The sequence below is a fragment of the Nanorana parkeri genome, unplaced genomic scaffold, assembly GCF_000935625.1.
Source record: "Nanorana parkeri isolate BGI_ZX_2015 unplaced genomic scaffold, ASM93562v1 scaffold2119, whole genome shotgun sequence".
NCBI classification, from domain to species: Eukaryota; Metazoa; Chordata; class Amphibia; order Anura; family Dicroglossidae; genus Nanorana; species Nanorana parkeri.
Genome location: NW_017308387.1, coordinates 76,936 through 100,215, shown reverse-complemented (window position 1 = coordinate 100,215; position 23,280 = coordinate 76,936). Strand labels below are relative to the sequence as shown.

At 41.8% G+C, this 23,280-nt stretch overlaps 1 protein-coding gene across 1 annotated transcript in view; it reads left to right on the top strand.

Moving 5' to 3' along the window:
- Positions 1–12,913, top strand: part of ESYT2 (extended synaptotagmin 2) — a 118,414-nt gene extending 105,501 nt beyond the window's left edge. The window contains exons 19-24 of the mRNA XM_018572746.1: positions 1,207–1,305; positions 5,163–5,294; positions 6,745–6,850; positions 8,369–8,418; positions 10,644–11,380; positions 12,903–12,913. Coding sequence (XP_018428248.1) covers positions 1,207–1,305; positions 5,163–5,294; positions 6,745–6,850; positions 8,369–8,418; positions 10,644–10,689 — 433 coding nt within the window. The 3' untranslated portion in view covers positions 10,690–11,380; positions 12,903–12,913. The remainder of the gene's footprint in view (positions 1–1,206; positions 1,306–5,162; positions 5,295–6,744; positions 6,851–8,368; positions 8,419–10,643; positions 11,381–12,902) is intronic.
- The last annotated feature ends 10,367 nt before the right edge of the window (positions 12,914–23,280 follow it).

Below are 23,280 nucleotides of genomic sequence, written 5' to 3'. Positions count from 1 at the left end.
ACATTCCCTCATATACATATGGCCACTAAAGGCAGCATGTACAAATGTGTATATGACGTATAGTAATTGAAATATAAAACAGGAGGCAAGTATAGTCTGACCATGTACAACATGTGGCTATATAACTGAAAGTGAGCTATACATTTATTTTAATTAAAGCCCATCCCACGGAGTCTCACCGGAGTTCAGTAAGTTGTAAAGTGACTTTTCTGCAAAGCCATCTGCCATAATTAGAACTGCTTCCTTCTCCCAGACAATCACCAGGTGTATATGGAGGTGGAGGCTTTTGTGGCTGTAGCACTACATGTCTCATAGACCATTAATGTCAGGCTCTGTTTTGTGATTTGCAAGGAGGAGAGGGGGAATGGATATGCGATTGCAGTGCTGCAGGTCTCATAGAGAATATTGGGAGCAGCATGTGCTTCATGCTTCATGCTTCAGCTACCATATTACAGTTTTTATAGCGTCTCCATCTAACCTATGACATTAGGTCCATTGGTCCTTAGCAGGTCCAGGTCCTGGCCTCCTAGAGGGAGATAACTAGAGTCTCTATTGATCATTGGTTATCACACATAGAGATTAATCAGTATGTGTGCCACTGTCACTCCTGGGCAAAAGTTACAGAAATGTTTAAAGCTGGGTACACACGGAGCGAATCGTGGCCATTTCAGCAGGAATTGGACGAAAATTTGATTCGTGGGTGGCCCTATCCCCTCAACAGAAATCGATAATTAGATTGACTTTTTCCAAGGGTATGTGCTGGAAAATCATTGTCCACGATGTGCTTGTATTCTGACATCGGCATGCCCCGCTATCACAATACAGTATCCACAGCGGGAGATTCATTTATCACTCTGTTAGCATGGATGAAGGAATCTGTCATATTCAGGCTGAACAAAAACAAGATGACCATGTGCATCCAGTTTAAGGCAATCCCAAGACTGGTAATTTGCTTTGGCCGGAGCAGAGGTCTAGCATAACCTTGATATAGCACTACTAAGCAGGCAGCAGAGCCTGCATATGTAATGAGCAAATATTGCTGCCTCTTTCACTATGTTCCAATAAATAACCTCAACCTGTTAACATATAATGCAGTAACGTTTTTTTTTTTAAACTGACAAAGGAGGACAGGATACAGCAGTACGGTGAACATAATCTAACAATGACTCCAGCTGCTAATATACTGTAATCACTTTCTATTTCCAGCGGTACATCCTTGGGCCAATCCCCTCTAGGACAGATCCAATTAACCTTGCGGCACACCTCTCACAGAAATAAACTTGTGGTCGTGGTACATTCCTGCCGGTAAGTCCATAAAACTGAAAAATGCTCTGTAGAGTTTATTTTACAGATTGGTATAAAATGAAGAAACATTTGCTTGCTGCATTGCAGTGGGAAAATTAAAAATAAATAAAAACACAAATTTCTTTGGAGAAGAGGAAAAATATATTTCATGCCCCACCACTGTGACTGCTATTGTGGCATTGTTTTCTGGAGCAGGCTTTATGTTGGGTTCCTCAGTTCCAGGGGGAAGCAGACAGATGTCGAATATGCCTTGAGTGTGGACTACCTCCCCTTATCACAGTTGAGGGTCCGGAAGTAACCACAAATAACAGGGCCCTATAGTAATGCCCCCATTAAGTTGCTGAGAATCTTCTATGATATTGTTGAACGGCGGGGGACATGGCAGAACTCTGATTCAGAGCATTCCACGCTCTCTATAATGGGGTAGGCAGCCCTAGAAAGGTGGCGATCTACCTGAACAACATGGAAGAGATCAAAGATCACCAGGTGCAGCATGCTTTTTGCTCAAGGAGATAACCTAGCAAGGCCCCGTTAAAAAGAAAGAAAGGGTCACAGTAAAAGAAATCACTGTAAAAATATAGCTTCAGTGATTAACTTGACATTCACAATTTGTTTTCACATCTGGAGAATAATTCATCACCTCAAATCTGATGCAGGAATCCTGATGGTCATCGGTCAGTCTGCTTCTGTATTCTTGTTAAAGTTAATGTCTGAAAATGTTAGATGCAGAGAAGCCCTTTACTCGCTGAGCAGCTGAAATCTAATGCGAGATACTTTTCCTTTGAAAATACATAGCAGACATTTCTTGAATCAGCAGCGCTCTGCACAGCAAGTCATTTCTCAGAGAAATAAGTTCCAGCTTAACAGAAGATTGATCTTCTTGAGATTCCTTTTTCTATTGAAGCAGATACCTCTTCAACATTTATGTTTGAAAATGGAAATAATACAAACTGGCAGACAGGTTCGATCCCTCTAAAATCAGTGAAACGGTTTTCAAATTATTCCTTCATCTGAGAAATTATATTCAGAAGATTGTCCCTTTTATAGAGTATTGCAGATTTTTTTTATCTGCTGTTTAAAATTTGGAAAGTGCTTCAAATCTCCCTTTCTCAAATTGTTCTCCCAAAGGCTAAGTTTATCTGAAAATGATTTTACTTCAGAAATCATGTCCAGAATATGGTTATCTTTGCCTTGATGTTTCAGATTCAAATCATTAGGTTTTTTCAGTGACATCTACCAAAAAGGCAAAGCATTGAAGTTAATTATAGTATCCTACCTTCACTACAAACGCTTCTTTTCGAGAAGTTACTGTGGCTGTTTGACTTTTCCTTTCCTGACCAAATGCACCTCAGCATGGAACAGAAGTTCGCCATACTCCATTTTAAAGCAGACGTAAAGGGCCCCCAGGAGCTTATATCTATAATGTTCTAGTATGCACATCAAAGTAGTATGTTATAGCATTCCCCTTCAGCACTCTCCTCCCTCACCAGTGCTTCCATCTTCTCCCGGTCTTCTTCAGGGGTTGGAAGTCTTTGGCTGGTTGATTGGTTTGGCCCAGTAACGTAACTCGCACGAATGCACATGGGCGTTACTGCATCTCAGCAATGGATTCTGCCAAGACTGCACACTGTGCTGCGCATGCATGGCTCAGACTACAGAAATAGAAAATAAGATGTGCGACTTTTCTGTCCTAATATGTCTGCCTGTTAATATAACGTAATTGCCATTATAAGCGCTCCAATCAACTCCCTAAACAACCTTCTATGAAAAGAGTGGGCCCAAATTTTGTTAACAGTCTTAATAACAGTTTTCATGACATCATTCACATTCAAAATCTTCCCACAGTGCTTGTAGGATGCATTGATAAGAAACACACTTTGGGAAACTTACATCTCTTCAGCAGAAAGCTGCAAATTCATTGGCTGCCAGTAAAAGGAGGAGCTCCATCCATAGTAATGTTGACAAGCTTTTGTATTGAAATCTTTTCAGAGATGAAATATTCTTTCAGTTAGATATCTTCACCCCGGTATAATCATTTTCATAACTTCTTCCTTTACTTCAAAGTGACTGAAAACCAATCTAACAAACATAGCTAATTGCGAGTTATCTGTCATATCAACCGACTTATCAAGTTGAAGAGAAAAATAGCTGCAGTCATCCAAGTCTTTTTTTAGTTGTGAAATGATGTCAACTGCCATAACTTCAACTCTTCTTGTAATTGTTCTTGCAGATGGTTGAAGGGAATTTATTGCAGATATTATTTCTGTTTTTGTTTTTAAAGTTATCAAAAAGCAAATCGGCAGCTTCTGAAAAAGGCTTCTTTTAATGATCTCACCATCCTCACATGCACATCCTCTTTTCTGTTAGCTTATAAGAAGCCAAAGTTGTGGCTGTGCTTTTCCCTGGAGGCCTAGTAAACATTCTTTGCTGGGTATTAGGCAAGGTTTTGAAGGCCTGATTCACACTTTGGCTGCATCAGTGTTGCGCTTTTGTATGCGCGGGTTCAGCATGCGGTTATTTGCACGTTTGGCACATTCGTACGTGGGTGAAAACGCGCGCACAAGCAGATAAGCCTTTTGACTGCCAGCTTAAGGAAAATTGCGGTCAATGGACAAGTGTGCAAAAACGCCCACAAAAATGTCCAACATGCGCCTACTGCATTTTTCCTGGTGTTTCCATTTAAGTATATGGGGGAAAAATGAGCTTGAAACCGCCAAAAGAAGCTCATGTGCTTTTGTCTGTGTTTGGCGTTTTCCTGTGAACAGGGGCCATTGGATTGGATTTCTTGTGTTGGGTGTTTAAAAGCCTACTCCTCAAAAACGCCTAGAACCAAACCTTATTGTTATACGTTATGTTTTCGTAACTCAGACTTAGGTGGAAAGTCATTATTGCTCTTAGAATGAAGTGTTCTGAAGTATGTCTCAACATTTCCTTTCTTGGCTATAGTTATGGAAACTTTGCACAACAAACACACACACTTACTATTGACTTCAGTTGATACTTGTTTGCAGTCATTATGAAGGCAGACGTTTATGGGTGGAGAGCGGCCGTGCAGAGAAGAAGGGATGTGTCAGTGTCTATTGCTGTGCTGGTCCCCAACAATTCACCACTCATGTCCATTCCATGAGCTTGTATGGGATGGATTCGAGAGTAAGAGGGGAGGATTATGGGGACCAGCAACGCAGGACAGGTAGCTATATCTCCCTGCATATGGGGGAGACCTCTGCTGATCGTGGGGTCGCAATCTATCCATCACATGCCTATAATCGACCTGTTGACTACTCTATAGCATGCACCTGGGATTCAGAGGCTTATTAGACACACACAGAAGAATTTGTAGAATAGTAAAGGTACCTTCAGGTTCCACAAAGTTTTACCGTAACAGATTTACCTAAAATAAAAATCAATGTAATCATTTAGTATAGTTATCTTCAAGTGAGCATCTAACGATACCTACACATACCTGATATAACTGTACTTGCTTTCCTTAAAAAACAATAAAAAAAAAAAAGGGAGGGCGCTCCAGGCACCCTCCAGAACTGGTCACATGATCTAATGCCTAGTCATGCCCAAGGGAATGACCTCCCTGTATAAATTCTGTTCCCATAACAAGAATCATATGTCTAAATGCCTAGCTTTATTCTTACATGACCAGCCCTAAAAAAAAAGCCTGGAGCAGTGTTTTTGTTTTTTTTTCCAAAGAAAGGTTCATTTTTTTGCTCTTCTGTAACTCGTTATTATTCTTTATAGGTCAACTTTTTTATATTTTATTGTATCGTTTTTGCCTGTATGTAGAAAAAAGACTTGCACCAAGCAATTCTAAGTCCAAAAATAGCTTTCCTTTGTTTCCCTTGTAGTAACCTAATCGCCTTCTCTGAAGACGGTTCCGATCCATACGTAAGATTGTATTTATTACCAGACAAGCGAAGGTCGGGAAGAAGAAAAACCCACGTGCTTAAGAAGACATTAAATCCTGTATTTGATCTAAAGTATGTCATTTTCTTCATTCTCCCCAGTGCATTATTCATGTATTTTCTAGGACTCAGCAGCATAAATGGAACATCATTTAAAATGATTTAAAGTACTATTCTATGATATCTCAAATTTATGAATTTAATGAAATTGCAAAATTGCTCAGAAAGCAGGAAAATGAGAAACTGTTGCACATGGAACAGGGTGGTAAAGCTGTGCACTGCTACGGACTATCTCACTTTAGTGTGACTATATAGCACAGAACTGGGGTGCCTCTGTATAGGGCATAGACACACATCACCATAATTTGGTTTAGAGAGACACAAATGCCAGTGACCATTTCTTCTGCTGGTTTATTAGGCTAATACCATAAACAAATCCAAAAATGCAATACACGATCAACGCCAGAAAGACCATCCTTAAGCCAGAACCCTTTACTGCGCATCCAGTAGAGGCTGCCCCGTTCCAGTCAGGGAGTCCAGAAGGCTGCATAGAAAACAAAAAACAACTGGGCTCCTTTCCTGGTGCAGGTTAAACCTTTTTATTGATTTTAAAAAGTAAACAAAAATATCCTCACAAAAAAGGCAGTAAGTAAAAGCATAAAAATGGACTGACAGTCCTTGATTGAGTTGCTGCTGTGGAGGAGAGATCGAGGAGACTCTGTTCTCCTCACAGAGTCCCACTGCTAATGCTTGACGCGTTTTCGGGGACACGCCCCCTACTTTAGAGCTAAGCATAGCTAATGTTGGTTACCCATATATATTTATTTTATAGCATTTTTGTAATTTTGACATATTTCCATAGTTTGTAGCTAAAACTGTAGCATTGTCAGTGGGAGTGGGCAGGATCAGTAGCCCCTGGAGAAGAGATATATTAGGACTCTGATACATGTTTCCTTGTAGAAGTGTGCAGTGCAGCAGGCACAGGTTGATAAGATGAGTGTACCTATTCAGAAACTGTTGGAAGCCACAACTAAAGAAAACCACCACATGTAACTCCTAAGATATTGGTTGGAGGTTTAGACTCAACATTTATACTAAGCTATCTGCCTGGCCACTAAGCCTGTTATCCAAGCAAGCACAGTGATCGAGCCTGTTAGCAGTGCAGGCTCAGCATAACTATTTTGACCATCAAAGTGTCACATAACTTTAGCGACGTTTCGAGACCGTCTGGTCTCCTCTTCAGGCAAAACAATAGTGTGAACGCCTGTGCCTTCTATCTGCCTGTGTGATAGGGTCAGTGGACACTGTGCATTATTCAGCTGACTGAGGCAGCCATCTTTACTGATGGAGGTAGGAAGGGCCAGGGGGAGCCAACATTGTCCCTGGCACAGTCCTGAATATTTTTTTTTTAAACTGCCGTGGGAGCATAACCATTGTGTCCAAATTTCAAATGCTGCTCATTAGTCCACAAAAATAAAGTAAATACTTATCAGTTATGTTGGTTTTTTTTGTGCTTCATTTGCAGATTTGAGTTCAATGTGACACTGCCAGACCTCCAAAGGAGAACACTAGATGTTGCTGTAAAGAATAGTGGAGGATTCTTATCTAGGGATAAAGGTTTGCTTGGAAAGGTGAGCCTTTGTGTATTTCATGCTGTCTGGTAGAGAAGTGCTAAAAATTCTGTCTAAATCGAAGGCGTTTTCTGTTTAACTTACTTTAAAGCCAAACTACGGGCAAATATAAAAGTATAATTTCAGTCATGTAGTATACATATTATAAAAACAAAAACCAAGAGTGTGTTTTATGTACAGGTAGTAGAACAGCTGAGGGGAAAGTAAGGGATCATTATTATTATTTATTGTGCTGCTGCTCTTTCATTGTCCACTCAGCAGTCTAGGAGAAGAGAGGTGACTAATGATGCAAGGAATCAGCAGCCATATTTTTCCTATAGTCACTCATCAGATGGGATAGTTTTAGGGGGAGAAGGAAATTGAACAATCTATATGGAGGATATTCACAGCTGTAAGAGTAATATAGGACATACACATGATGCATATACTGTATTTGAGATCCTGATATTGACTGGAGTTCCACTTTAAAGTTTTAGTCAGCCATCTCCCGATTGATGTTAGCTGGTCTAATGCCTTTCTTACTGATCAGTGTTTTTTTGTTTTTTTTTAGTAATGTTCTTCCCACCATAGAGTGATTTTTCTCTCCACAGATTGTCTGACAATGCATGGCATCATATCAGTTCCCCCGTTAGTGCACGTCATACAGCGTCAATCAGTATGAAGTGAAGAATCTCAGTAGACTGTCTATGTAATGTTAAGCACAGGCAGGGAACCAGAGCACAGTGTGTATCTGAACAGGAGGGAATTCTAAGTAGTTTGGGGAATTAGACAAACAAAGTGGTTGTAAATCATCTCCCAGAAAATATAAACAGTAAAGCCTTACAGATAATTATTATCTCTCTGTGCCCTTTGGTTTTTCAATTGAACTTTACTTTTAGAGAAATGACCTGTTAATCCTGCCAGTCACTTAGACTTCCTTCTCGATATCAACAATCTGTTGGCATTGCAGCGTTGCCACCATAGAGCGCATGCTCCCCTTCTTCTAGCAAGTACTGGCTTACTGTGGGTCATAATCCTCCTAGCTGCTGACGTCACTGGCAGCAATGTCTGGGGGACAAATGAGATGACTTGATTGTCTGCTCCACTCCTCTCTGCATGGTCTCCGGTTGTCTGAAAAAGCTGGTGACCTCACCAGAACATGTGATACTCTGCACCTTAGCCAAGCCCCCAACCCAGCCCATGCAGAGCTGAGAGAAAAAAGAAGGCTCAAAAAAAGGTATTTCTGACATAATGGGCACAGTGCCCGCATAGCTGTGGAGCCTATTTAGCGTCTTTATGGTACTGACAGGTGAACTTTAAAGCATTGAACTATTACAAGGAGTAAGAGAGCTGCATTCAACCCAAAAAAAACAGATTTACATGCCTGCCTTACAGACTGTGTCCCCATTTCTCAGTCATCCACACTGTGACTTTCATGAATCCTGGCCTCAGTTTTTGCACAGATTGTGTTGGAACTGAATACGCCTGAAAGCAATAGCATCAAGAAGCGTGAATGATTTATTTCCATTCATTTTACAGTTATTGCTGGACCTAAACTCAGAAGAAATTGCCAAAGGATGGACGCAGTGGTAAGAAGGAAATATTTATCTTCTTATAAAACACACAGACATATACAAATGAATTACACAAAAAGATCTGTTCACAAACAAGGGGGAGGGTTTCCGATATTTTGTTGCAATTCTTGTTCCGTAGAGGGATAAAGTGTAATAATCAGATACATACAGACCCAACAGCTCCTTCCCCAATCTGCTTTGCATCCTAATGCTGAACAAAGCAGATGTCTTCATCTGCTAGTATTGAGACGTGTTCCATTGAAGAGACAGTATCACGGCCAAAGGGGGCAAAGTGCTGCAGGTTTAAACACAAACATTGAATACTTTGCCTGTGTTGAGAATTGCAATGTGGTTAATGACTGCTGTCACTGGGAGAGTGTGAGAGTGATTACAGAGCACCCTAGGAAGCCCTGGGGATGACAGGGAAGTAGAGGCTGGGGTTGGAGCAGGTTCACAAAGCCTCTGACTCTCCAGAAAGTGTCAGGGGTTGAAGAGAAGTACAAAACCATTACTGACAAACAGTGAAATGATGAACATGATAATAGGAGCTTGAGTAAGTGCTACTTTCCTATATTCTAATGATGGGTTCAAAGTAAACTGGTGACAGGGTCACTTTAATCTACATGCACAACTACATGCTGCTAGTGTGAATGTGCAGTGTACTAAAATGATGGCACTCACATAGTAAATCATGTCAAGGTTCTAAATGCAACGTGTTTACCTGCAGCAACGAAACATTGGTCTGTTTATTTTGAGGGGAAGCCCAGTAAACAGATGAACTGAGGTAAAGGCATATACTATGAGGGTATACAAACTAAAGGAAATAAAAAAAGGTTTGTTTATAACCTCAAATGATATCTAAACCCATGAACAAAAATGTAATATATTGCAGCTTATCAGTCCTTAGCTTTGGTGGCTGCATTCCTTTTCATTCCTTTCAGACTAAGACATTTTTTTAGCAAGTACAGAAAATACCTATTTTATATATATTTTAATCTTCAGTTTTTATCAAAGCATATACAAAGGGAAGACTTGCACACGAGAGTGTACATATTTAAAGAAGAACTCCAGGCATATGAAATCTTAACCCTTGCAGTGGGGCTACTACCACACTGCAAGGGTTAATTGCTAATTTTTTTCTAGGAAGCTAAAAAAAGAAAGATATACTTACCCGAATCTTGGATCTGGCTGGCCGCTGGACCTGCCCCTGCAACCTCGCTCCCCTTTCGCTCCAGGGACATTCGACGAGGGACATTTGATCGCTGGAGAGGAAGGAAAGCGAGGCTGCAGGGACCGGTCTAGCAGCCGAGAAGTGTATCTTTAATATTATAGCGCTCTAGACAAAATGAGCACTTACCCTTACAGTGCAAGGGTTGTCCCACTGCCAGGGCAAATATTTCATATGCCTGGAGTTCTTCTTTAAGGTCTCGTTCACACCTAGGCGTATTGCATACGCGCGTCTGTTGCACGTTTTTTTACCGTGATTCGCGGTTAAAAGGTTGCGCGACCGTCGCGCGTTTCCGAAGGCTACTTGGCTGTATCCCAATGGAAACGCGCAACAAAACGGCCCAAAGTAGTACCTGTACCTTTTCAGGCGTGGGCCGGTTTGTAGCGCGTTAGGGACGGGCGGAAATACGCCAAGGTGGGAATAATAATACACCTTCTTTGTAGTTATAAGATTTGAAATTATAAAACAAAATTTTAGAACAAAATAGAACTATGGGGTTGAGTGATTTTCACTCGCCTCATAGTTCTACTTTAATAACAAGGGGGGGGTGTTCATTTTAATAACAGAAAATACCTGCTGAGCACGCCAGTAATGCAGTGCCTTTGTCACTTCTGTGAGCTGAACTGGAAGCATGAAACAATCTTCCTTCTCTAAACTACTAATCTGTCCCTTCCCAATGTGATGATGATAAAGAGAGGAAGACATGTTCAAAGCCCATTCTGGGTGACATCCATGGCTTCCTCCATAGATACAGAGGAGGAGTGCACGTTGCCACCCTAGGACAGGAAGTGTTATTCTTAGGACAGCCAGGAGAAAATAAAGGGAAAAAACCAAATGCAGCCAACACATCTAAGGACTGGAATGCTGCAATCTGTTACATTTTTATTTTGGGGTTCAGGTAGACTTTAACATGTTTCTGCATAGTAAAGACAACGGCATGTAGGTGAATGATGCTTGGACTAATTATTGCTCATTTTAAAGCAAACAATAAAACAAAACATTTTCTTTCCAGGTATGATTTAACCGAAGATGGGGCGAGGACCTCGGTTTCCAACTAGTCCCCCTACCTGTCACAAGGCCCCTTTTTCCCTGCAGCGCCAGAGAATAAATTGACCACACTCACAGGATTTTCAGATATATATATATATTTTTTTATAGTTCCATTTATTTCATGAGTCTTCTGCACACTTCTTCTTTTAATTGTTTTTAGGTTGTTTCGCAGACCTTGTCATATACTGTTATGGAGCTTACTTAGCTGTGCAGCTTTATCCTCAATCTAATATTGTGCAATAGGGTGTTTTAACTGCATTAAAATTCAAGTTATTCTTTTATAAAGCCGGGAATATGTTTGATGCTTACAGCAGCTGGAGTTTGTATTTACCACCATGTAAATATGTACCATTATATTTTGTATTTTTTGTTTTCTTTGCGCAGTATTGATTTGGATTTCAGTTATAATGACATTCAGTTCTAGAGGGCCAGATAATGCCAAGTTCTTGAGCAGATGGATTAGTGTAAACTCTACATTGCTGATCCTTTTAGCTGTGTGGATTACGGAGGCAGTTTGTTGTTTGCCGTTTCAATGTTACTGTAATTGATGCTGTCCTTTCTGAGGATCTTGTTTTAATCAGATGTTCATACAGAGGCCATAAGCAGCTTCTAAATGAATGGCTGATTTTAATATGGCCATGCTCAGAGCCTGCAGGAGCTAGTGATTATCCTGCGTAGCTGGGGTATGCTGAGATTAATGTGAATATCTTTACTTTAAATGAAACGGTTATATTGTACTGCAGCACAACTATTGCATTTTATTTTAAAAGAAAAGTTTTATTTTTAGAAAGGAAGCAAAGGAAGGTATTGTATTCTGAAGTCAGTCTGATTTGAGAGGGCAGAAGGGAGCAGTGCTAGGCTCTCCTTGTCTCTTACATACAGTGTAATAAACACTCTTTGGGAGTCTTTAATAATGGCCACACTACTCCACTTTTAAACTGCAACTAGGATTCTAAACAATTACCAAATCCAGTTACCATGTAATGCACCAGCCTCATAAAGTAAGCAAATAACTTAATTTACCTTCCCTGACTGATCCAATTCATCCTTAATTTGTGTCTCACACACAACTCCGCCTCCCAGACACTGCAGCTCACAGTGGTTGGGTTTCAGCAACAGAGGAAGTGCTGTCAGTCCAGACAACCGCAGGCAGGACTAGGTAGCGTTGATTGACAAGCTACAGGCAGTGACAGTGCAGATAGTCATGCCCCCTGCAACATTTTTGATTCCATGATAGCGCAAGGAGACATATCCTGCATGAGAGTGGTAACTCTGATCTGAATTCAAGAGCAGCGCAGCGCTGTTGCCATCCCACCACAGGAAGCTGCATTAGGTGGACTTCTCTGGCAGGATCTACAGGTATTTGTGGGACTTTGCAGGGGGACTAAGAGAAAACTGTAAGTGTCGATGTAATTGTAGTTATGTGCTGTAGCACTTTTTTTTTGTTGTTAATGGAAGGCCATAGTTGTACTTTAATGTACAACTATGCAATGCTAATCCTAAAACCATAAAGGGCCAATGCAAGAAATGTGTTTTTACCAAGAACCGGAGTTAGTTGCATTCAGACACCCATATTTATCATATTCAAACCTGGCAACTCTGATCTGAATTCAGAAGCAGTGCAGCATTGTTGCCACCCTATCGCAGGAAACTACATTAGGTGGACTTCTCTGGCAGGATCGAGACGTATTTGTGGGACTTTGTAGGGGGGCTAAGAGAAAACTGTAAGTGCTGAATGAGGTATTTGTAGTTATGTGCTGCAGCACATTTTTTTTTTTTTTTTTAATGGAAGGCCATAGTTGTACTTTAATGTTTCCAGAAGTCTGGCTGAGGCAATGCTAACCCCAAAACAGTAAAGGCCCAAATGGATCAATGTGTTTTTACCAAAAACCAGACTTAGTTGCATTCAGACACCCATATTTATCACATTCAAACCTGCCATGAACATTTGAGCCTGATTGCTGGCTGTAAGAAATATGTCCTGGTCTTAGTAAAACACACAGACACCTCTGGTCTTGTTTATCCAAAGAGTAGCTGTGCATTTTACTGAAATGACATCATGGGTTCGGTGAATATGGAGACAGGCCTACCATACACATTGGCATACACAAATTTTAGAGAGGGAGATTCTTTGTGCAAGATGAACTGGGCTGTCATACAGAAATACATTATTACAACCCTTTTAGACTTCCACTTTGTGTTCCTAAATTGTATAAATCAGTCTATAGTGTAATCCTTTTATAATGTAACCGAATACCAGCTTATGCCTGCATTCTGTAAGGTTATATGTCATCCTATATATTTAATATACTGTACAAGTCTATTTTTATTTCTGTGCACCTCCACATGTTTATGACCATAAGAAATCATTGCATACATCCACTATAGAAGCTACATAAGTGACATATTACCTTGTTCTGTTTTCGTTATGCTTTTCTAGACATTCTTCTCTTAATTGTTGAAAACCTATGAAGCTGGAGACGGAGGGAGCTTAGCACAGCATAGTGTCAGGTTGGACTTGTCAGGCTTTGCTGCTTTCATCCCCATAAGCTTCCCTTTTAGTTTACACTGCTGTGGTCTGAAGGAAGCTGCCTGGGATTGAGCAGAACACACAAATAGAAGTGAAAGGTTCAGACCTGCTGGGGCTATAGGGGAACTCTGCCCCCAACACACACAGCCTGCACTGTGGTTGATTTAGAATAACTGCCCATAGCAATCAATTGGGCTTCTTGTTCCATTACTTTATGAACCTTGCAGAATTCCTATTTCCAGTTATTACATTTTTAAAGCTGAACTAAAAGAAATCTAAAACATAATTGAATCCGGTTTTGGAATCATGCAGTGTATTATTTTATATGCAGCTGAATCTGTCCTGATGCCAGCCTCCAGTAATCCCCCTGTACATTGGGTTGGGAGAACACTAGTAGCCAATCAGGCTCTACTGCAGTGAGCAGTACCATCCATCTGATCGCAGGAGAGATCAGAATGCTGCTAATCATTTTTCCAGTCAGTGGTAGGGGTCCTAGACCAGGCTGTATTGCTCAACTTCAAAACAATGGGCAGGAAGAGCAGGCTCTGGTTGCGGCGACTACCTGGGGGGCTGAATCACAAAACGGCTGAACAGGATTCTATACAATTTGGAAGGTACAACAGTTTCTATGTATTTGTTTCAGTTGTGTATTTAGCTGTCTGGCCTTCGGCTTTGAGACTGTATACATAAAATGCATGTACACCATTTTGGAAAATATAGAGGTGAGTCTGCCTCGAACTAAAAGACCAAAAAGGCTAAAACTATTATTAATCCTTGGAGTGCTTGATATTTGGATTCTGCACAGTAAGGGTACGAACACATGGGTATCTTTTTTTTTTTTTTTTTCAAATTTGTTTTTAGAAAAACAAGATGTTTTTGTAAAGTGAACTGTCTGCAACGCCATATAGGTCTGCTTCTCTTTGCAGGCGTGTCCACATTCAATGCATGTTAGTAGAATGTTTCCATTCCAGTGTTTTCTTACCTGCTTTAGAACTGCAGCACACTATTATTATTATTATGATACAGGATTTATATAGCGCAGCGCTTTACAATATAAGGAAGACATTACAATACAATTGAAGACTAGATGGTAAGGAGGGCCCATAAAACTATGGTTTTATTCATGCTGTTTTAATATTAGTCATCAGGATGCAGATTAAAACTGTAATGCCCTGTTTTATTTTGTTTTTTATCCATTCTTTCATTGATCCTCTAGTTTTGTGCAAGGACCAGTAAAGCAAATTTATAATAGGAGGGTTTATTAGCAGATAGAGGGTTGAGTCAAATGGTGGGCATTGTTAAAAGAATCATTCAATTGATTACAGAAGGAATAAATCTGACATTGCCAGCCTACATTTCCCTTCACATTTTTATATCTGCTTTTTCTGATGGACACATGTTCAATAATGCTAATTCCTTCCCTGATACCAGTAAGTTTGGGCAAACTTTTAGACATATTGGGTATTGTACCTGTAGTTTTACTCACTGGCTAAAGCCCATACAACCAAAGCGAAATGGAGATTCTTGGTTGGATGTATAAATCTGTTGAATGAACAGACATTGGAAATGTTTTCATTAATAGATCCATATTGGCCCTGCCAGTGCCAGCGGCCCAACATTAGTGACATGTTTTAGAGTATTGGCTTTGTTTTAAGTCTAATGATGGAAGGTGAACCAAGGACAAACCGTGCCTTTTTACCTGCCCTCGAAGTCTCCGATTTTTGGCAATGTTAGAGCGGCAGTACAAGCTGTGACTGTAGTCTTTTTTTTTTTTATTAGACAGCAACAAACATATGGCAACTCAACACCCATACAAATGAATGTGGGGTCACATGGTACCCAGAACGTTATCTACCAAAAACAATTTTGTATCCACTTTATGCGACACATATAAAAACATCTAGAACCACTTAGGAGCAATACATATGCCACCTAAAAATCATGATGGGTTTATCATATTAAAGAGACGCACCCTTCCCTTACTGGCATATACATCTAGATTTTTACCAGCCTATGTGCATCTTTTTTTGGGGGCACCATATGTATTTCCTTAGTGATTTCAGATGTTTTTTCATGTGTCTACAAGTAATACAGTGATTTGTATTGCACTTTTCTCTTTGGAGGATATACATATTTGTGTCATTTGGAATATAAATTGTATTTTTGTGCTCTTCTGTAATAGTCACATAACATGGATACCAGATGTTTTTGGTATGGGTTTTTTGGCATGTAATGGAGGTAATTTTATGTATACAATATTTTTAATGCATTAGACATCTTGATTCGATGTATTGGTTGTAATTCTCTGTATTCATGGGGACAGCCTCTTTGATCTTCATACCAATGCTGATTGAAAGCAATAGACTCTCGTCCGTAATAATTGGTTGTGAGTCATTGTGATCTAGTATACCTTGGATGGGAGCTGGGTGTTTTTATTTGACAACAAAGAGGTACTTTTTTATAAAAAAAAAATATAATGTACTTTGGTAATGCTGAGAATGCATGCTGCTGATTCATGATTCAAAAGGTAATGACAGGTCCTCTTTAAGGTAACAGCAGTTGGGCATCTACATATATCAAGATGGATGCAGGTAAAGTGTTGCCTTTTAAACTAACAACCAATCACATAGCTGCCAGGTAAATGAAAAACACAAAAGATAAAGCGCACTCCTGTAGGGTGGACAGGCTTCAATCAGGTGGCTGTGTAAAGGTGTGGCTGTGTAAAGGTGTGCAGATCTCCTCCAGTTACAGGGAGAGGACCCTGTCTATTACAAACCACAAAACAAAAGATCAGGAGCGCAACTACCAAAGTTTCTTGTGTGTAAGTTTGGTCTGGCGAAGGGACCAGTGGACATATAAAATGAGGACAGAGTCAGGCACACTATTAGATCTTTAGGGTGTGGAGTTTAGGTGTCTATGGCAATGTCACAACAGTAGAAAAAGGGGACTTACGATTAGGAGCTCCCCTGTTGTCTGTGCGATTATCTGCTTGGACCGATCCTGGTTTGAAGGGGTGTCTCCGGTGGTGTGGGAGGCTGGTCTGGAATGGATGTGCATCCGTGTGACCGTCCACGAACTCGACTGGCCGAGCCGCGTCCGTCAGGAGCAGACAGAAAGGGGGAGGAGCTACGTGCGGCTGAGGGACGCCGTGCGCCGCGTGTCAGTGATGGCAGTCGCGCTGTGGTCACAGGGGTACAAAAGTATCTGGTGTCTCCAGTGGCTACGCGTTTCGAGGGGTTACCTCTTTATCAAGCCTCAAGATTTTATACGTCCACTGGTCCCTTCGCCAGACCAAACTTACACACAAGAAACTTTGGTAGTAGTGCTGTATAAAAAAATTAGAGACTATTTCACAGCAAAACTACACATTGCCTAGACCAGGGGCAGCCAAACTCTGACCCTCCAGCTGTGTTGAAAGTACAGATCCCATTAGGGGTTGCAAGACTCTGGCAGCCACAGCCATGACTTCCAGAGGCAGATGCATGATGGGATTTGTAGCTTTACCACAGCTGTAAATGTAACCTGGTCTATAGCAACACCTTGCACTCTCCTTACCATTCCATACTATACTGAGAGACCGAAAAGGAGAATGTGTGCGGACAATGAGAGCAGTCCTCCATCTACTTTTGGCATGTAAAGCCTGCTTTCCTTACATTATGTCTATCGTCTCCTAATAGAGACCCCGATCAATAGTTTCCTGTAGGAAGTAATAAGCCCCGCTCTCTGCTCGTTGCTTTGCTGTACATGGGATTTTACTTCTGTGTTGCTGTTTGTATTATTTTGTGTTGAATGCTAAACGCGTAATTCCTCGGTAGCAGAACAATGCGATCCTTGAGAATGGGCGGCTTGAAGCATCATGATGACGTCATTCTATATTTATATTGTGCCTTAAATGATTACATGTAAATGTATCTTCATTATGGAAAAATGTTTACTGTATGGAAACACTTATATTTTTGTTTCTGGATAAAATAAAATGTATATAAATGCTGCGTATAGGCGATGAGCAGATTACCCATATAAAGAGTACGGAATCCAGATATGAATCAGTGTATCACTATGGATTTGGATTAAAGGATTACAGTTTGTATGAGCTGACTTGTGTGATTTTTACAGACACTCAAACTGGGCAGGTGACAGCGTCTCTTTAAATACACCCACCTGTCATAGAATCTAGTTTACAACTGTGACAATAATAATATTACCCACTAGATGGCAAACATGTCATAGTTACATGAAGGACAACAAGAAATGATAAATATCAGCCTTTAATAGTGTCTGCTTTGTTCTCGCAGTGCCCAGGACACCGGAGTACTGCTAAGATGTCACATTCTTCCACTTCGGCCTTTTTTGATCTATTTAAAGTGTGTGATTTTATGTGACCGCATCAAATTTATTTACCTACATGTATTATAACTTGAATTTCTCCATCATGCTCGCATAAAAAAGGGTCGGCTATACGAATTGTGTGTGTCTAAACTTTAGTGTTGGAGGGGAAAACAGAATGGTCTTTTTTTTAATATACTATTTTCAGGTTTACCGGGTATTATTTCAACCCATTTATGCAAAGAGGTTAGGGATGCCCAGATACCAGTGGAGATACTTGGCATTTTCACAAGAAATAGCAGGTTGTACTTGTACCGAGTACGGTACTTGGTATCTGAACATCCCTAAAAGAGGTCATTGATGCCTAGATGCCCAGGTCAAATTATGTATCGACAGCATGTGTCAGTTCACTTAAATAAGGCCCCTTTCACACGGGCGGTCCGATTGGTTCCGCCTGCCAGTTTTTCAAGCAGACCCGATCAGGTGCCCAATGTTAGTTTATTGGCAGCTGTGTGTAAACGTACGGGCGTCCGTTTACACCCGGTTATCCCTTACTCCGGCCAGGTTCGTAAAAACTAACAGATCAGAGATCCGTTTTTCCTGACCGTGCTGGATGTGGGGTAATTTGATGTGAGCAGACACAAGTCCGATTACATCCGATTCCCCATAGACCAGGGGTCTCAAACCTTCGGCCCTCCAGCTGTGGTGAAACTACAAATCCCAGGATGCATCTCTCCTCGTGAGTCGTGGCTGTGAGAATCTTGCAATGCCTCATGGGATTTGTAGTTCCACCACAGCTGGAGGGCCGGAGGTTTGAGACTCCTGCCATAGACTGACACAAGGTCCAGTCATTTCAGTTTTTCCCCATTGCAAGATGGAGAATAAAAACTGGACGGACACGGATCTCACAGCGGTGTCATCCGCTCCATACTCCTCTGATCAGGAGGTGATAAGTTCACAGATGTGTATGAGACTCTCTTTCTGTGTGTCATTGCAGTCAGCTCTGAGTCATACAGTAATAGAAGAAATCTGGCATCCCTTCGTTCCATAGAGATGTGAATCTGCATTTCAATAGATGATGATGAGATAATTGATATCACATGCTGGAATTCATGTAAATCTCTTCCTTCATCTCCCTACACAGAGCAGTCATGACTCAAATGTCAGTTTTGGATGCTGGGTTTGATAGTGGAGATCATTTGCATATTGAGGGTGATATCAGCAGGTACAAAAAATATAACTCGCATATATTAGCACATATTCACAGCGCGCTCCTGAAAAAGGAAGTTCTTTCTTATCAAACCTTTAAAGCATCCTGCTCCAGTTGAGTGATGAATACAGACCTTGCAGACAGAGTTTTAGGAGAGTTTGTTTTTGTTGTGGCCCATAGACCAAAACAAGCACTTAACCCTTACAGTGCAGGAGTAACCCCACTGCAAGGGAAAATCATTGTTTTGGTCCTGGGGCCAGAATAAAGAAGATATACTCACCTTAACCTTGCTCCTGCAGTAAGTCAATGGACTTGTATTAGATGTGTGAGCCTGTGGGAGAAGAGGCTGTGAGGACCGGTCTGGCAGCCAGGCGGGACTGAGAATCAATCAGGTGAGTATATTTTTTTTCATTTTAGACCCTAGACCAAAATGAGCACTTAACCCTCATAGTGCAGGGGTAGCCCCACTGCAAGGGTTAATTTTTTTAAATGCCCAGAGAACTTCTCTGCTACAAAGTTACAACTTCTAATAACAGATGTCCCTGCAAAATAAAAAGTAAATACTTTTTACTCCTGCTGCCTGCACTACTACATGACAATGTGATAAAGAGCCGACTGAAGTCTCCTTAATAACCATCACTTCTGAGGGTGTCAATTTCTTACTGCGCTCCGTGGTTCCTCCCACTAACCCCTACGTCACTGCAGGACGCACTGGTGATGTAGTAGTTGGCAGGAGGGACCATTCACCGCAGTAGAGGACACACCAGATCAACACTTCCGGAAGTGTCAGTTTCTGAAGGGACCAATCGGCTGTTGCTCTTCATCACATCGGTGCGGGCAGCGGGAGAGATAAATGTTTACTTTCGTTTTGCAGGCACATCTGTTATTAGAAGTTTTTTCTTGCTTTATTGATGGTGCTGGCTGTAACTTTACACAAACTTTTAGCAGGCTTCAGCAAGCTACTACACCCTCTCAAGCTTAACCTTTCTGGCGGTCTGATTATGTCAGTGTTTTTTCACTTTTGCATTTCCCGCCGGTTCCGCCCCCCTGCGACTCTGGCGCTCGCAGGGAAGGAAGACGGATGCCGGCATCGGCCGGAGGACACAGCGGGGCTCGCAGGGAGAAGGTAAGTGGCACAACAGTGTAACCCCGAATGTGGCTCGGGGTTACCGCTTTTGTTACTGAAAATGAACCACATGAACCACACTCGGGAATACCGCCAGGGAGGTTAAGCTTAATGAATGCAAACTGTGTCTGTTACACACACGCATGCATGTTAATGTGTGGTATTCACATCACGTTAAGGTCACTCAAATTTGCCAGACATTTAGCATTTCTTAAATGCAGTGCACCAAAACACAGTCACATCTGAGTATTGAGGTGCTACTAAAATGCAAGTGTTGTGCTCCATTGGAGTGCTGCTAAAAGAGAATTTCACTGAAACACTACAGTGTGCTACATGACTTAATTGTATGTTGTGGTAACTCAAGGTGAATGTTGGCAAAAAAAGGGTCATGTGTGCTCTTGGATTTGCTGGATCCATTGGACTTATACGTACATATGTGATTACTGCCTGTGGTGTATTTTGGTTTGGGGCTGCACTAGGCAAGACAAAACTTGGCCACACCCTTATTTAAATTTCCCCTACCCCTTCCGGTTTAAGACTTTGCGTAACCAGTCAGTCACTGGATACAGCGTGCATGCTGTATCCAGCTTTTGACAGGTTGCGCCATTAGCGTAGCCGGGGTCTCTGGTGGACTCTGTGGTAAGCTCTGTAGGGTCTCAGGCTGCACAACCCACCTGAGACCCTGCAGAGCCCACCATAGATCCTGCACAGCCCACCAGAGACCCTACGGAGCTCACCATAGACCCCACAAAGCCCACCATAGACCCCGCTTTAACTTTATCTCCCCAGCCTGCCTCCGGGACATCCGCCGTTAGCCTTGAGCCACCCGCTGCTGGGCCCTCGGCCTCCTTCACCTCTGCCGATGGACAAGCGCTGCTGGGCCCAGAAGCCCTCCACTTCCGCCACCATTTCGGCACTGCTGGTCCCCGGCCTCCTCCACCTCCAGGCCGGCGCTGCTGGGCCACAGCCACCCTCCTCATACTTCAGCGGGAGAGCTATAATTAGGCAGCTCAGCAGCCTAATCAAGCAAACTAGGCAGCTGCAAGGCCCTGCAAGCGACCACCTAGTTTGCTTGATTCTGTGCAGCCTGGCTCACCTCACTGTTTTGGGAGCTACACTACACAACGCCTTGTTTGCCTTGCGGTGAATACTCCCCTGATTAAAGCATAAGAAGGGCACTAAAGGTAGGTGGGGGATCATTTGGGAGGCTGAAGTTCCTCTTAATGGAAGCCTCCAGGAACAGTGCCTGCTGTGTGTGCTCACTCCATAACACAGTACAATGTAAGCAGATAGCAATTGTTCTATTTACCGTACTTGCATTAATCTGCTTGGTGAGTTTAGTTAAAACCAGAAGCACTATCTGTGATAAATGGAGCTGAATTCTGCCAGATGCCCATCTTCTCTAAACCTTTAGGTACTTTTCAATCATTTATGAAACCATTGTATTTATACTGAGCTGGAGGCTTTGACATGAGGAAGCAAAAGACTTGCCTTTACCAAGATGGCCACCTCCACATATGATGGTCACCTCCACATAGAGACACGGTGCAGAACAAGTCATTGTAAATCTGTAATAGGGAAAGATCAGCTGCAGGGAGACCACAGGCAATACTGGTGACTAGTCTTTTGCCTCTGCTTGCCTTTTTTTGGGAACAGCTTCCAGAGTTCAGTCCCTTTTTATAATTGGGGTTCTTTCAATGACTAGCAAGGCAGGGTTATGGGGAACCTTTTAATGTTGTTTTTAATTCCAACATTCATCCTTTATACACTGAGTGGCCAGATTATTATGACCACCCCATCAGTACTTCGTTGGGCCACGAGATGACTCCACAAGATGACTTAGTTGGTCCGCCTCGTGACTCCACGAGATGTTGAAAGGTGATGTGAGGAATCTAACACAGCACTGTTGCCCTTCTGTTGTCTTGTACCAGTCTTGCCACTCTCCGTTCTGTCCTAACAATGACTAGTCGCTGACGGCCACAATTCACACTTTCAGACCCAGATTTTCGGCTGGCAGTCCAGTCTTTAAACACTTTATCAACAGCTGCTCTTGAACATTTAACAAATTCTACTGTTTTGCTGATACTCGCTCCATGGCTCTGAGCGCCAACAATCATCCCACGCTCAAAGGCTGTTAAATCGCGTTGTTTACCCGTATCTTCAGTGTCGTGGTAGACAACCTGCTTCCCTATTTATAATGGTCTGGCCCTCTAGCAACTTCAGCGCCAAATAATAGCTAATTTGCCTACAAACGTCAGGTGGTCATAATAATCAGGCCACTCAGTGTATCTTGTCATGCTAGCTGAACCCCTATGACTGCCAAAATCCTAAACTTTTAAATGAACTTGAATCTTAAATGTGAAACTGAATGAGAATGTGTTCCCTGGTTCTGAGCTACTGCAACTTTACTCACACACGTAGACGATGGTTACACAGAACAGGTACATAATAGGCTGCAGTCCTGGACAGAAACACTACAAGAAGACTAATTCTACATACCCTTATACACCTTCATCAGACTGTTGAGATCATCATCGTCCTCACCATTGCAATTAGGTACCAGTATAGTACCTCGGTTTTACTTGACATATCGCTCACTAGGAACAGAACAGCTGAACAAATTATTATACAAATGTTATGCTTATTTATTGAATAAAATACTCCCTGTGACGAGCAGACATGTAAATTGTGTCTTGTTCCAAATGGAAGATTGGACGAATTTTGTTTAATTTGGAAATTCAGATGCATCCAAACTTTCGAATCTGAATTCAAACAAATTTGAATTTTTGGACATGTGGTTGCTATCAAATGTCACCTGTTCAATTTATGTACAGATCTCTCCTGAGAACACTAAATCATTGCCCCCGTCCCTGAGATAAACTGACCAGAGTAGAGTGATCAGGGGCCGTCATGAAGGTTAGGGAGACCTTACGGTCAACTTTTAAACAGAAGTCAGAATTTGCATATTACAAATGTTGTCCTGTCTGTGATCTGTCTAATTATTTGGAAGAAAGAAAGAAAGGGGTTTGCAGGAAAGCGAACAAGCATAGTACCAAAATAACTCTTAGTATCACAGAGTTATAGTAGGCTGCACTGTACAATAATAGACTGCAGGTGAGACGCGCACACTGCCCGTTCTGCATTGCGGTCATCGGAAGCCCGCCCCTCAGGGGGGCGGGCTTGCGATGACCGAGAGTACGATCTGCCTGTCCAAGATGGGCAGATGGTATGTTTTTTTAATCACTTTACAACCATCGCAAGACTAAGGTCTTGCGATGGTTGTACAGTGTATGGCCACCTTTAGTCCATGGAGCACCCAACCCTAAAATGGTTTAGTATGCAAATAGAAACGTTAATTCCATAAGTCATGCCTTGATCTGCCCCCTCTTGCTGCTTACTACACTGAT